This window comes from Channa argus, chromosome 15 (assembly GCF_033026475.1).
Source record: "Channa argus isolate prfri chromosome 15, Channa argus male v1.0, whole genome shotgun sequence".
Classification (NCBI taxonomy): Eukaryota; Metazoa; Chordata; class Actinopteri; order Anabantiformes; family Channidae; genus Channa; species Channa argus.
In genome coordinates, this window is record NC_090211.1 from 14,225,694 (window position 1) to 14,238,279 (window position 12,586).

General features: G+C 39.3%; 1 protein-coding gene across 2 annotated transcripts; it reads right to left on the reverse strand.

The window, feature by feature from the left end:
- Positions 1 to 1,218: 1,218 nt before the first annotated feature.
- proza (protein Z, vitamin K-dependent plasma glycoprotein a) lies at positions 1,219 to 6,446 on the reverse strand. Of its 2 annotated transcripts, none has more exons than XM_067478136.1 (10): positions 6,289 to 6,446; positions 5,829 to 5,905; positions 4,446 to 4,590; positions 3,690 to 3,829; positions 3,529 to 3,553; positions 3,327 to 3,440; positions 3,101 to 3,235; positions 2,889 to 3,004; positions 2,623 to 2,740; positions 1,219 to 2,368 (listed from the first exon to the last, which is right to left on the reverse strand). In XM_067478136.1, the coding sequence occupies exons 3-10, from the start codon at positions 4,522 to 4,524 to the stop codon at positions 1,833 to 1,835; spliced, it is 1,263 nt and encodes a 420-aa protein (XP_067334237.1). In that variant the 5' UTR covers positions 4,525 to 4,590; positions 5,829 to 5,905; positions 6,289 to 6,446; the 3' UTR covers positions 1,219 to 1,832. The 2 variants fall into 2 exon arrangements, with proteins under 2 accessions (XP_067334237.1, XP_067334238.1); XM_067478137.1 differs by lacking the exon at positions 6,289 to 6,446 and adding an exon at positions 6,018 to 6,227.
- Positions 6,447 to 12,586: the final 6,140 nt, after the last annotated feature.

The following is a 12,586-nucleotide window of genomic DNA, read 5'->3' on the forward strand; positions in this document are numbered from 1 at the left end:
AATGGAGCTGGCAGGACCAGAGAACAGGACTACTCAGGACGGAAGGAGCTTCAGTCAAATTATTCTCCACTGGACGGCCCAGCGAAGCTGCGGAGCCATTTTTGGGAGCAAGGAGGCATCTCCTTGGTGAGTACCATGGCAACAGGCAACGTGGGCCCCAGCTTTTAGAGCTGTCCTTTTCAAGCTCCCGATCAAATGTGGCAGGCCAGGTTTTTTTGTTGTGTGGCGTCTCTCACTTTCTCTCTCTCACTTGCCTTTTCTTCTGCCTCTCCTTTCCTCGTCGTGCATGACATTGTCCTGGCCTCATTCACCAGAGAGGCTGTGAGAAGACTGCAGAGGGCGAGTGTCTGTGGGAAAATTTGTCAGACAACACAGGGGGTATGTGATAGTGAAGGCAAGCTAGTGTTGTCTATGCATGACTGCAGTCATTTCACTTACGTTAGCAGAAAAACAACCTGACTGGCATAGACAGAATTTAACCATCATGACAAACCAAACTCTGATCAATTACTTCAAAACTTTCTTGTTAACCTTCATTTTTGAACATTTTAAAACTTTTTTTTTACTCATGGGTGCAGCATGACTTTAGGGTTTGCTATGTCAGGGGATCTGTTTGCTGGTCATCCACCACTTTAGTCCACAATCAAATAGGTCAACCACTGTTATATGGATTTTCAAAACAACAGCATCTTAGCAAACTGTCATTTTCACTGGTTTATAGCACTGTCATGTATATCAATCTCAGACATTTTCTTTGTGGACTCCAGACACCATCTCTGTGAGTCTGTTCTACAAAGCGAAAAACAACATTTTAATTCCTATTTAAATCATGTCACAAAACCTTCAAACGGTTTATTCATTGTGATCTCTGGCTGAAACCAGCCCTATGTAGGTAATGTTTTATCCTTTTAGTAGTTTGTTTTATTCATTTGTCGCACTCTGAGCTGTCTGTTCAATGTTAGTTTCTGTTTGTTGCATTTTAAGATGCATGTCTGTGGACTGTGGGAGGAAACCAAAGTACCTGGAGGAAACCCAGACAGGTACAGGGGGAACATGTGAACTGCAAAGAGAAAGGACACAGTCAGCCAGGGATTCGAACTAGGGACCTTCTAGCAGTGAAGCGGCAGCTTAGATCCTAATATTTTCTAATGGTATTTCGTGATGTTCCTGATAAATTGCAGTAGTGTTCCTAAAACCATGACAGTGCTTACATCACAATGTTGTGTTATGGTTTATTACATTCACAGCAGAGTTATTATCAGGAACGTTAAAAGGTGCATGTCATCGAGTACAGTAGTCACTGATAATTACATTACTTAAAAGTTACTAAAATGTATGTCCACATCGCAAAGCACATTAAATAATTCACTGCATCTCATGCCGATATATTGGTCCCTGTGGCTGGCTAACATATAGGTAACATTTAGTGAGTGGTTCTTAATGTATGTTAACAGAGAGAGCCACCTTGTGGATAAATGAGGAGCTCCACACGGAGAAATGGGGCAACAACTGGAAGTAAATGACCCGGCATATAGTTGCTAAGATCCACAGGCTAGAGGGCCGAAATGCAAACAATTGAAAAGTCTGAGCTAGAGGTACATGATGAAAATGTTCATCTAATTTAGAAGTTCAGGTAAAATAAGCTAATGGCTACAACCTTCACGCATCAGCTTTAGCCATTAGAAATGATAAATGTATATGTGTTAAGTGTAGACAGATATAAACATATATTTTGGACTAAATAAACTAAACTGAAATTGAATTTCCAGATTTTTGCATTATTTACATGTGTTATCCTGAATCTATAATCAGTAACATCTGTGTTCTCATACTTAACGGGACCCCATGAAAGTCTGCAGCCAGCCGAGGTGGCGGGACACTTTCTGAAATATGTAGCCTTTGGTGCAGTCAGCCCCTGGTGGCTGGCTCACCACCCCGGTGAGGAAGAACACTTCCCTGTACAGGGTGAGCAGAGGGCTGCCAGAGCTCATGATGCAGTCAGCATTGGCGCGAGGGGAGGTGCAGCCCATTTTATTGGTCATGCTGTCGGGGTGAGTCTCCAAACACTCGGGCAGCCGGCTGTATGCCAGAGAGTTAAGGGTGAGTGGGCCCTGGAAAGCAGACACCTCCTTAGGTTCTTTCCAGCCTGTGACCACGGCGGGAAACTCCCCTGTCATCAGGATGCTTTCAGCAAAGTCTCTTTCTGGCAGACAAGCAGGAATTACATTTCTTTTTAGGATGATTTTGTCCCGGAGCTCAATCACAGCCAGGTCATTCTCAGGACGATCCTCCATGTAGCGTGGGTGGAAATGAATTACTTTTACGTAAAGCGTCTGCTCTCCATCTTCATTGTCAGTCCTACGCTTGCCTGAGAAGATACAAGGACATTCAGGTTTGCTGATGATGAAGTCATTAATATCAAAATATTTATTTAGTTAGATTTGGAAATTATATTGGATCAAACATTTGAAGTTGTCAAATTTGTTTTCTGAATTTTCTGAGCTTTGATGGACAAAAAAAAAAAAAGATTAACTAAAAAATTAATAAGCATGTGAATCAACAGCATAACAAAATGTTAGATCCAGAATCAGTTACAGTTGTGTGACATGTGTTTTGTCTCACCAACGGCCACATTGAAGGAGGGGTATTTGTCTGCACACTTAGCTGAAGTCAAGACCAGGTTCTCCTTCAGAATGACTCCGCTACAGAAACCTGCCGACTCTGAACTCTTCAGGAGAGCCTGCAAACAACACCATGTGTCAGGTAGTTAAGAAGCACCAAGTCCCTGCATCACTGCTGAGGGGTTACAGTAAAAACTGAAATCGTATCAGTGACACCTGTACACGAAGCTGCACTGTGTCACAGCGTGAGTGAGAGTATGTTCCTACCTGCCAGGGACAATCTGAAGACATGCAGGGAAGTCCCTCATAGTTGCTGCGGATGTTGCTGGATTGTTTGTCCTCCCACTGTCTCAGATTGTTCAACTTACCGCAGGGAAAAGTCACTGAGAGAAGAATGTGATACAGTTAGGATTCGTTTTCTCTCCTTAGGAATATTTCTCCCTCTCTCTTGACACTGAAAAACAACAAAACAGACACACCTGCAGGCTCACACTTATTCCTGTCGCGGCTGCTGAGCTTCCATCCACGGGCGCAGGAGCACTCGTAGGATGAGTAGCCTGGTTTACAGAACTGGGAGCAGCCTTTGTTATTTTCCAAGGGGCACAAAGTCTGGTCTGCAGGATGGAAAAAGAGGAGGGGGCACTACTCACACACCGGATGATAAGGAAAAAAACAAAAAAACTTAGTGACACCTCTTTACTTTACCATTTTCACAGTGGACCCCTGTGAAGCCCGACTTGCAGACACAGTCGTAGCCTCCCACGCTGTCGGAACACATGGCTCCATTTTTGCAAGGATTTTCCGCACACTGGTCTCCATCTGAATACAGACAGTAAGTCTATGAGTGGTTGTAATGTTCTGCTGAAGGTTGAGCAGTGGTGGGAAATCATTGTAACACAGCACTTACCAATATAAACAGACCAGAAGATATCCTGCAAGAGGAAATACACATAATAAATGGTTAATTAAAGCTGCAAAATGTCTTTCACTGTCACACACTTAGTCGCAGACACTTTGAGGTAATAAACAAGCAAAGGCTGAGCTCCACAATAAAATCTTGGAACTCACTGTTCGATATGAGTCCTGGAAGAACTTTCTGGCCTCCTCGTAGGTGCACACCCTCTCCATGCAAACCTTCTCCAGGCTGGAAGGCACATTCCTCTTCTGACGGGTGATCACTGAATGGGCCTGCTGTTTGTCCACAAAGACTATAAAAGGGGAAACAGTTGTACAGTTTTGAGAGTTTGTAAAACAGTAGCGCAGCATTTGTTTGGTAATTTTTTTGATTTTGTTTTTTCCAGATTTTGGTTAATATCACTGGAAAATGAAAGCTTCTCCTCAGATGCAATTTTGTTGTAGCTTGTGAAGGACGAAAAATACTTTTTTAGAGACTTTAATAATTTATTAGTCAATCACTAAAACAACTGCAACTATTTAGATTAAAAAGGGTAAATAAATCCCTAAAACTATTTAAATTAAAAATGTTTTTACCTTGAGATTTTGTTTTTAGCATATTTTAGTTAATGAATAAAGGAATGAATCAGGAAAATCATATTACCTGACAATAAAAATATTCTTCATTTAATGATAATACATATAATTATAAACTGCCATTAAAATATTAAGATAAATTTAAAAATCACAGCCTTTACTATCAGATATTCAATATGAATGGGCTTTCTTTGACAAAAATAAACAAATAAAACTACAGCAGATAAACTAATAAAACCTGCCCAATTATGCAGCACTTTATTAACGAAAACTAATAAACAAAACTCCCTGAATCTATTTTTTTTTTCTTTTTTTTAAGCTCTGCAGTCTCACCTGTCTGTGGCGCCTGAATCGCGGCCACAACGCCCACCAGCAAACACAGCAGCGTGACAGATGTTGTTGAGGAGCACATGGTAAAACTGGAGCTTGACCCAGATCGGTGTTAAGTTGAAGGCGCAGCTGGGATCAACGCGTATTCCTGGTAACAACACAGTGAGGTATGGAAGGACGCGAGGCATTGTTGGTTAATGTCCAAATTTACAATATGAATGAATTATGATCACATGAGAAACACTTAATTTAAAAAATTAAAACATCTGCTAACTATAATGAACAAGAAGATCTTATAGGGCACTTGATGTGATTGTGCATCTTCTTGGAAGTAGCTGGCTCACTGATTATTTATGAAATTCACAAACCTGATCATTTAGGGGGCCTCTGTAGAGAGGATGCATCAATACAACTGTGCTGCTTGTTTAACAGACTGCAGGTATCTCTGTATCTTCTTACATATTTCCACAATGTCATAAAATTCTGAAGGGTCATTTCGTTGCTTGAGAAGTGGTGAACAGTATGTGTGTGTGCGTGTGTGCGTGTGTGTGTTGTGTCTTTATCTAAGTAACCAAGGTTCATTTAAATTTATTGACTGCATTCATCAGCAGAAAGTCTGGGTACTATATATATATATATATATATATATATATGGACAAGTACTCCTTTAGTAGATGCAAGAGAAAGTGTTTTACTGATTTATCAGATTAGAAGATTATTAAAGATTATTTTCACAGCACACATTGCGTGTCACAGCAGGAAAGAAACACAGTTTTGACTGATAAAAATGCCTATATAAACACATACAATGCTATGGTCAATTCTACGTTTCTTTTATTTTTTCTCATCCCATACTTGGATAAGAGATCAGTTTAATCATTTAGCTTGTCAATTTGGATGTTCTAGTGAATACTTATAAAAATGATACATAAACAAAATACACAAGTTCTGTTTGGATGTTAGTTCAAACCTTCCACTCCCAAAGAAATCTAATGTTGCACTGTTACTGGGTAATATTGTAGATACATTTTTAACCCATTAATAGGAATAACACTTGGGTTGCCAGATTGAAGAAAATAGGCTATTTAAGAAGCTCTAAAATTTATTAATCTTTAATTTGTTAGTTATTATAACCATTTAAAACTTAGTATTTACTATGACTATATTAAACTGCTTTTTGAATGTACGCTAAACTTAAAATAGGGCATGGCAATTCAGCAACTCAGTAAACAACGCAGTTCATGGCTACGTGTTTTGATGGGAAAAGCGTTTTCATTACAGTATTTTGAAGTAAGGAGGTTCATACCTTCTAATAAGGTCGGTCATCATTATCAGCGCGTTTTGTGTTATGTAAACAAAAATATTAGAAAGCGGATGGTAAATTACCTCCTTATGTGGTTCCAGCAGTGATTGTGCAGTTTCCTCTTCACTGTAGCTGCAGTAGCCTGATATTTGTTTTCACCCTGTAAAGAAACACAATCTGGCTCTTAAATAATCTGGTACATGTTTTGTGTGTAGGCAGGCTGCATTTTGCTTATGTTAGAAGTGAGACTGCGCCTCTTTTGCCCATCGTACCACGCAGATAGCATTAGCTCATCTCGTCTTACAAAACAAAGATGGATCCAGATCAGCTGTAGCAGCAGACGCTTTTACAATCCTGTAATGAACAAGATCTTTTTTGCTACAGTGTAAAACGTCCAGAACATTAGAAATAAAACAAGTCCGTCACTGTTTTTTAGGGCGCGTCTGATGAGCAGATCAACATGGGTCTGAGTGACGGTGTGAAATAACACAAATTGCTGAGACTCCTCGCAGACAACAGCAGCTGTGATGGTCTGGTACCTACCGCTCCGGATTGAATCAAATGTCCCTGCAAGGCCCGGTCCCTGTCTCTGCTAGTCCTAAAAACCCTGCACGGATCGGGGCTGTCTTTCCAAAATAACGGATGACAACTACATCCTGAGCTTGCCCACTTCACACACTCGCTGTTTACTGCTTGCACTAGGTGTAATGACAAACACGAACCGTTAGAGGGCGCTGCAGGACAGACGTTGCTGTCACAGTGCAGTACGGTGTGTTGGGCGGCAGGAGCAGACACACTGAGTGTCCCACACTGTGTCACAGATTGTACACTTATATCAACCACAATATTAATACCACCTGCTGATTTTAGTATAAAAATAGTATTTGCTTTCCAATAAAAATATTATGAACAAATAAATGCTGATGTATCATTATGAATTAACCACCTGTGGTTAACATCAGCCCCAACTTCACCCACAGTGATCTTTGACCTTTATTTTAATTTATTTTTTAATTAACATGTTTTTCCATAATCAATGTTGTTTACAGTGTTTTTTTAGTGGGGTACTTTTACTTTTTAACTTGAAGTAAAATCTAGATAATCTGTTGAGCAATAGTACTTGAGTAAATGATTTGAAGTGGTACGGACAGTGTAGAGAGTTAGAGTTAGGCCAATACTTGCACTTTTACTTGAGTACTGAGTTTGTGTACTTCTTACACCCCTGCACACAGTGTATCACATTTTAGTGTGTACGGGGCTGAATAGCTGCACATGCTCTTTGTCCTCCATGACATCATTAAGACCACCCGTGTTAATGTTGTGGTTGATCTGTGTATACTGATGGTGTAGCATACGATAATAAGCACTTATTCCACATCATAGATAAACTGCATAGTTAAATAAAACACACTGCACAAAACTAAACTAAACTAAAATTAATGTAAAAAAAGAGGATGAAATTAAAAGAACCGAAAAGTTAATATGGATATGGAACATGAGATATGCTCTTGAGACTAGTCAGAATGTTTTCTTGCGTTGTACCTCACTTGTAACTGGCTTTGAATAAAAGCGTCTGCTAAATGACTAAATGTAAATGTAAAATATGAATGTAAAATACCTCAGTATTCCTATAAATTACACTGGGGTTTAATAATAGCATTATTTTAACCACCTTGGTGTTTTTCTCAGCTCTCTGTCTTTGGACCTGGACAGGAAAATGTTCCCATGATAAACTTCAGGGTTGTGGGCTGATTAAATGGAGAAGGCAATTAATATACATATATCTGTTACACAAAGTTGTATTATTATTGTTGTTACATGTTATTACAATATTACTTTCTGATAAAACAGTCAGAGACGGGTATATTTTTGGTTGAGCTACTCACAACCAGCGATGAGGAGTGGCGAGAAAAAAACACATTGGGAGCCATCGGTTTCTTGTTTTGGAGCAGGAAAATATTCAGAAGTGGATAAAACTAATGGTAAATTATACATACAGACACAACCCCATATGCACGTGAAAAAAGTGTTTAGGACCATCACTGCTTTTTCCCTGAGGAAGTAAGAACCTGATGTCCACACTTGATCAAACTAAGCTGGAGGACATCTGCTGTGGTCATTTGGAGAAGCCTAACTACAAACAAGCAAACATTAGACAGACAACAGCAAATGGCCAACAGCCAGATCAGGGCTCTGCACAATTCACCCAAAGCCGTTAAAGAGAAAATCAAAGTGGACACGTGAAAACTGGTGAGAAAAAGAGAGCAGAGATGCTGTGAAGTATTAAATCCTAGCAAAAAAAAAAAAAAAAGATCTCAGCTCGAGGACTTGTAAAACATTTAGTTCACTGAGAGAAGGAGTTATGAGCCAGTATTTAGAGATGTTGCATATTAAATGTCAGACTTAGTTATTTGTTATTCTTGGTACTGATGAACACACAGGCTGTGATAAAAACTGCCTGAAGTAGGTCATCGAGGTTGTGCTTTCCACAACCCAAGTCCTCCTCAGTGGCCTTATTTCAATGGGATTGTTTGTGAGAGCAATGTAATTTGCAGACAGGGCCGTGGGGCTTTAGTCTCAGCTGTAGCTGTGTTAAATGTCTTCATTTCCCAAGTCTAATAACTGAGGTATTAGAAGAGCCTGCTCAAACCAGCTGGGTCTGGTGCTGGACAGGGGCAGGAGCTGGACTGCCCAGTCCAGGGAGACCCACCCAGGGGTGAGGAGAGCGGGAACAGAGAGCCTGCCCCAGCCTGCAGAGCTGTGGCTAGATGTGTAAATATTAAGATTATGGTGATTTCCCTCGTGATTGTTTCATTTAAGATGACATCAAGAATTATTGTCGAGCACGTGCATATGTTCACACATGTGCTGGTTGATGCACGTGACCATTCAGGTGTGTTCAGTAGTGGATTTACTGGCCCGCAAACAGCAGCAGTGGAAACCGCCACCAATCATCCATCCATCTCTTTCCCTCAGTTATGTTTTATTCAACATCCCATTGTTATTGTCTCTCCCCCTTTCTCCCTCACGTTTGCTCCCATTTCCTCCCACTCCTCTCATTATTCTTTGAGTACTGGCCCTAAATTGAAAAGGAGCATGGAAAATAAGCAGCATTACCACTCACATGTGCACTTGCTGACCCAATCTTCTTCAAATCCTGGGTCCACTTTTTCAGGCACACTAAACAAACAGCTCAGACATCATACATAATTAATGCTACGTGATACTTTATGATGGATGTAACAGACTGCCAATGAAATCCCCATTTCTCCCTACATGATTATTCTCTTCCTCTGCTTTTCATCATTTGTTTAACTATGGTAGCAGCATGGCATTAATGTTAGCACTTTAGTTCACACTGAAATATATGAATATGGGATGGATTGCCGTTAAATTAAGAACATATATTTACTGGATTGTAATTTTGCTTGTTCCTTTTAGGTCAAATTGTAAAGTAACCCAGTTGTTTGATGACCAAATATTTGAATATCTAAAGGCATCCCCATCAGCTGCAGCTGAACCTTGTGTTTTGAGCTAATTATCAAATGTTAGCAAAGTAAAACAATGTAAACATTATGAAGATTATAGCCTTAACACGTGCATTTTAGCATCTTGGCGTCAGCATTTTACTCAGTACCACTGCACCACATTGAACCGGACACACCACGAGCAAATGAAAAAAACATATTAACAAATTGGATAACACAGGTGCAGCAATTGAAAAAAATGCTACAAATACTGAAAACACAGTATTCATATTTCAGTGTTGTTTTCAATTTGGTAGAACTGTTTTCCTAAATTGCTCGTGCTTTGTCTGTTTGCATGTTTTTTTTAAGTTACAGTCTGTTGAGTTAACAGGGTCAACGTAGGAAGAGTGTGTGAAAATATTTCGTAATTGGTCCTGATATATCTCAATGTGTGTTAGTCATGTCCATTGTGTCCTCTAACATTGTTGTAAAAGTACAGCACCAAACACTTGAGTGGAGACACAATGACTCTTTTCCTCTTTTTTCAATCCCACAGTTCATTAGCTTACATTGCTACAGTATATAAGCGTCAGACAAGAGCAAGCGATTTACATGTTCCACGCAAACATCAGGCTGCAATATGATACGTTTGTAGCTACGTGCGAATCATATTTAGAATCCACATGATACTGCATTAGTGCAGGTGTATCCTCTTCTCTGTCTATATCCTGATTCAAACTGACATAATCTCTCTTGGTGTAGGTTTAAAGTCTACACTAAAAGTTTCGAAAAACAGAATTAAAACAAATATTGTTTTACAAAATGTGGTCGGGCCACCATAATTAAAAGGCTCAAGTTAATAAAATGTGCTACAAACATTAACTGTGGTGAGAGGCATCAAAGACACAGAAGAAAGCTGATAATGTTAGGATCATACAGAGATATGAATACCCCCGTTATGTTCTTTGTCACGCCTACAATATAGTCAAGACAGAACGATAAATAATCGGGAAAAGGGCAAATGTTGATAGATGTTGTTGATACAAAACAGAAGTCATTTTTTAAATTACATTTTATATAACTTGGTATCATAAAATAATTATTACTGTCATAAAATATTCTAATGGAAAACCTCAGGCAACACTTTTGATTACTTATATTGTTTGGAAAACATGCTTTGTGAACTAGTCTTGCTCTGCTGGATACGCAGTTTATATACATACCGTATATATGTTATTATTAAGGTGTGACAATCAAATATTCCAAAAAATTTGTAATTCTCATATGTAATGAGAAACCTGAGAAAAAAACGCATCAAAACCACTTTTCTGTGTTTAGCTACAAAGAATAAATCTCAACTTGGCACACATGCAAATATACAAACAGTTCTGTGTCATTTAAAGCAATAACACTTTGGTTTTGCATGTTTGTGCATGTCTATATGTGATTATACAGTTCAGTGATGATCTGACACTGTGAGGTCCCCAGACAATGCATGTAATGATGATATAATGGCTTAATAACAAATACACACATACACATACATTCGCTCATGTACTCACATGCACTAATGATCTGCAGAGAGTTTTCCCACCGCTGACCTCCCACTCATATATCACCAGGAGGAAGTAATGAGGTCATGTGGAGGTTTGACCCATCTACATACTGTACCTAACAATGCGTAAAAACCAACGCTTGACCTGGTTTGGTTTTAAAGAGTAACAGCACAATATTGGTACACATTACAAATACAGTATCTGTTGTCCCAAATCCAAGTGCAAACATTAACCCACACATGACACAATCACACCTGTATCACAGCAGCAGAAGATTGCATGTAATCGAGTTTATGTGACAAGGATCAATGATGATGTTGTCTTAAGTACTACAGAGACGGCAGGCACTACCCCTGTGGGGGTCTTTCACAGCTATGCCATCTACTCTTGAAGAATCACCTTCCTCTGTCCCACATTTCTGTGTGATCAATTCACGTCAGCTGGCCATATTTTATTTAACACTTAATCGTAATGCTCCCCTCCCTCTGTGCCCCACAACTCATTCGTTTGCTTGTAGAAGAGCGAGTGGCTCCACACGCTTCCCACCAGCCTCACCCCTTCCCACTTTTCCTTCTGTGTCTCTGCATCTGATTCAAGAGGCATTTAGCACCAACAGGGCAGCCATTATTGGATATTTTTATAATTAATTTGCCCTTTCATAGAGTGCCCTCTACCTGATGGGTGGAAGCTCTAAGCAGGCTTTAAGATTCTCATTTGTGATCCCTCGCTTTCCACAAGCTCAGTGACACATGAGTTCTTTCCCTCCATAAAAACCTCTTTCTTTCTCGCTTTCTTTGTGTAAAACTCTTTAATCTTGTCTGCCCTCAGGCCCTTGTCGCAGCCACGTGTGCTACCTTCCAAACGACATTCAGTATATCTCACTCAGACAGCAGAGCACTTGAGAGCATGGTTCTGTTTGCTCAGACCTGTAGGGAGGTGGCTTAGGCCCTGATTCTGCTGATCAGGCAGAGAGAGACACAGCTGACAGCTAACTAACTGGACATGATGTTTGACTGTGCTCATGCCAGCACCACTGTGATGTTGAATTCTGCACATATATCAATCCCTGAAAAGCTGATCCGCAAAGTACTTATGTAGTAAGAAAGATAACAATCTATTCACAATGCTGACTACATCCAGCAAAAATGCAACCTTTCTAATTTCACCATCTATAAACTAATTTACTATGGAAGGATGAGCACAGACTCTGGTTGGCTGCATTGTTTCTGTTTTTTTTTTTATTATTATTATTTTTTTTGTTTGGGTGTGTCATGGATAGAAATTAGGTCAAAATCAATTTAAAACTAGCATGGCTGAAATAAATTTTGAGTATGTTTTGGTTTGTTGAATCACTTTCAGAGATGTGTTCATGCAGTTTGGGGTAAAATTAATTATTTATTCTGATGTATCTATGGTTTATATAGTCCATTTCATTTGTATTACAAATTAGATGTTGATTAACAAACAATTCTGTTTGGAATAAATGGCAGAAGAAACTACGTCATGTAATGGCAACAATAAATAAACCCATAAAGTGCTGTAAAAACAATAATTAAATAATAGTAATAAAAACAACAACAACAACAACAACAACAACAACAATAATGATTTCAAACACTTGTTGGCTGCTGCTTGTCAAGAGCAAAGACTTGGCCATGGTTCTTTTTTATTCGTAAGAGTACATTAACTTAATAAAGCACCTATCCAATATTGTACATGTATATCTGCATTTTTAGCTGCCTTGCTTTCATCAGATTGGAGCTAAGCAACGTACTGTAGCTGAAAACTTTCGTGTACATAAACACATTAGAGTAAAGT

What these genes read in the sequence shown, in the direction of transcription:
- proza (XM_067478136.1), bottom strand. Translation starts at nt 4,524, where the DNA reads ATGTGCTCCTCAACAACATCTGTCACGCTGCTGTGTTTGCTGGTGGGC. An exon ending in TCCAGGACTCATATCGAACA is followed by an intron (nt 3,554 to 3,689) that starts GTGAGTTCCAAG and finishes TTCCTCTTGCAG; the next exon opens with GATATCTTCTGGTCTGTTTA. An exon ending in CTTCTGGTCTGTTTATATTG is followed by an intron (nt 3,441 to 3,528) that starts GTAAGTGCTGTG and finishes GTCTGTATTCAG; the next exon opens with ATGGAGACCAGTGTGCGGAA.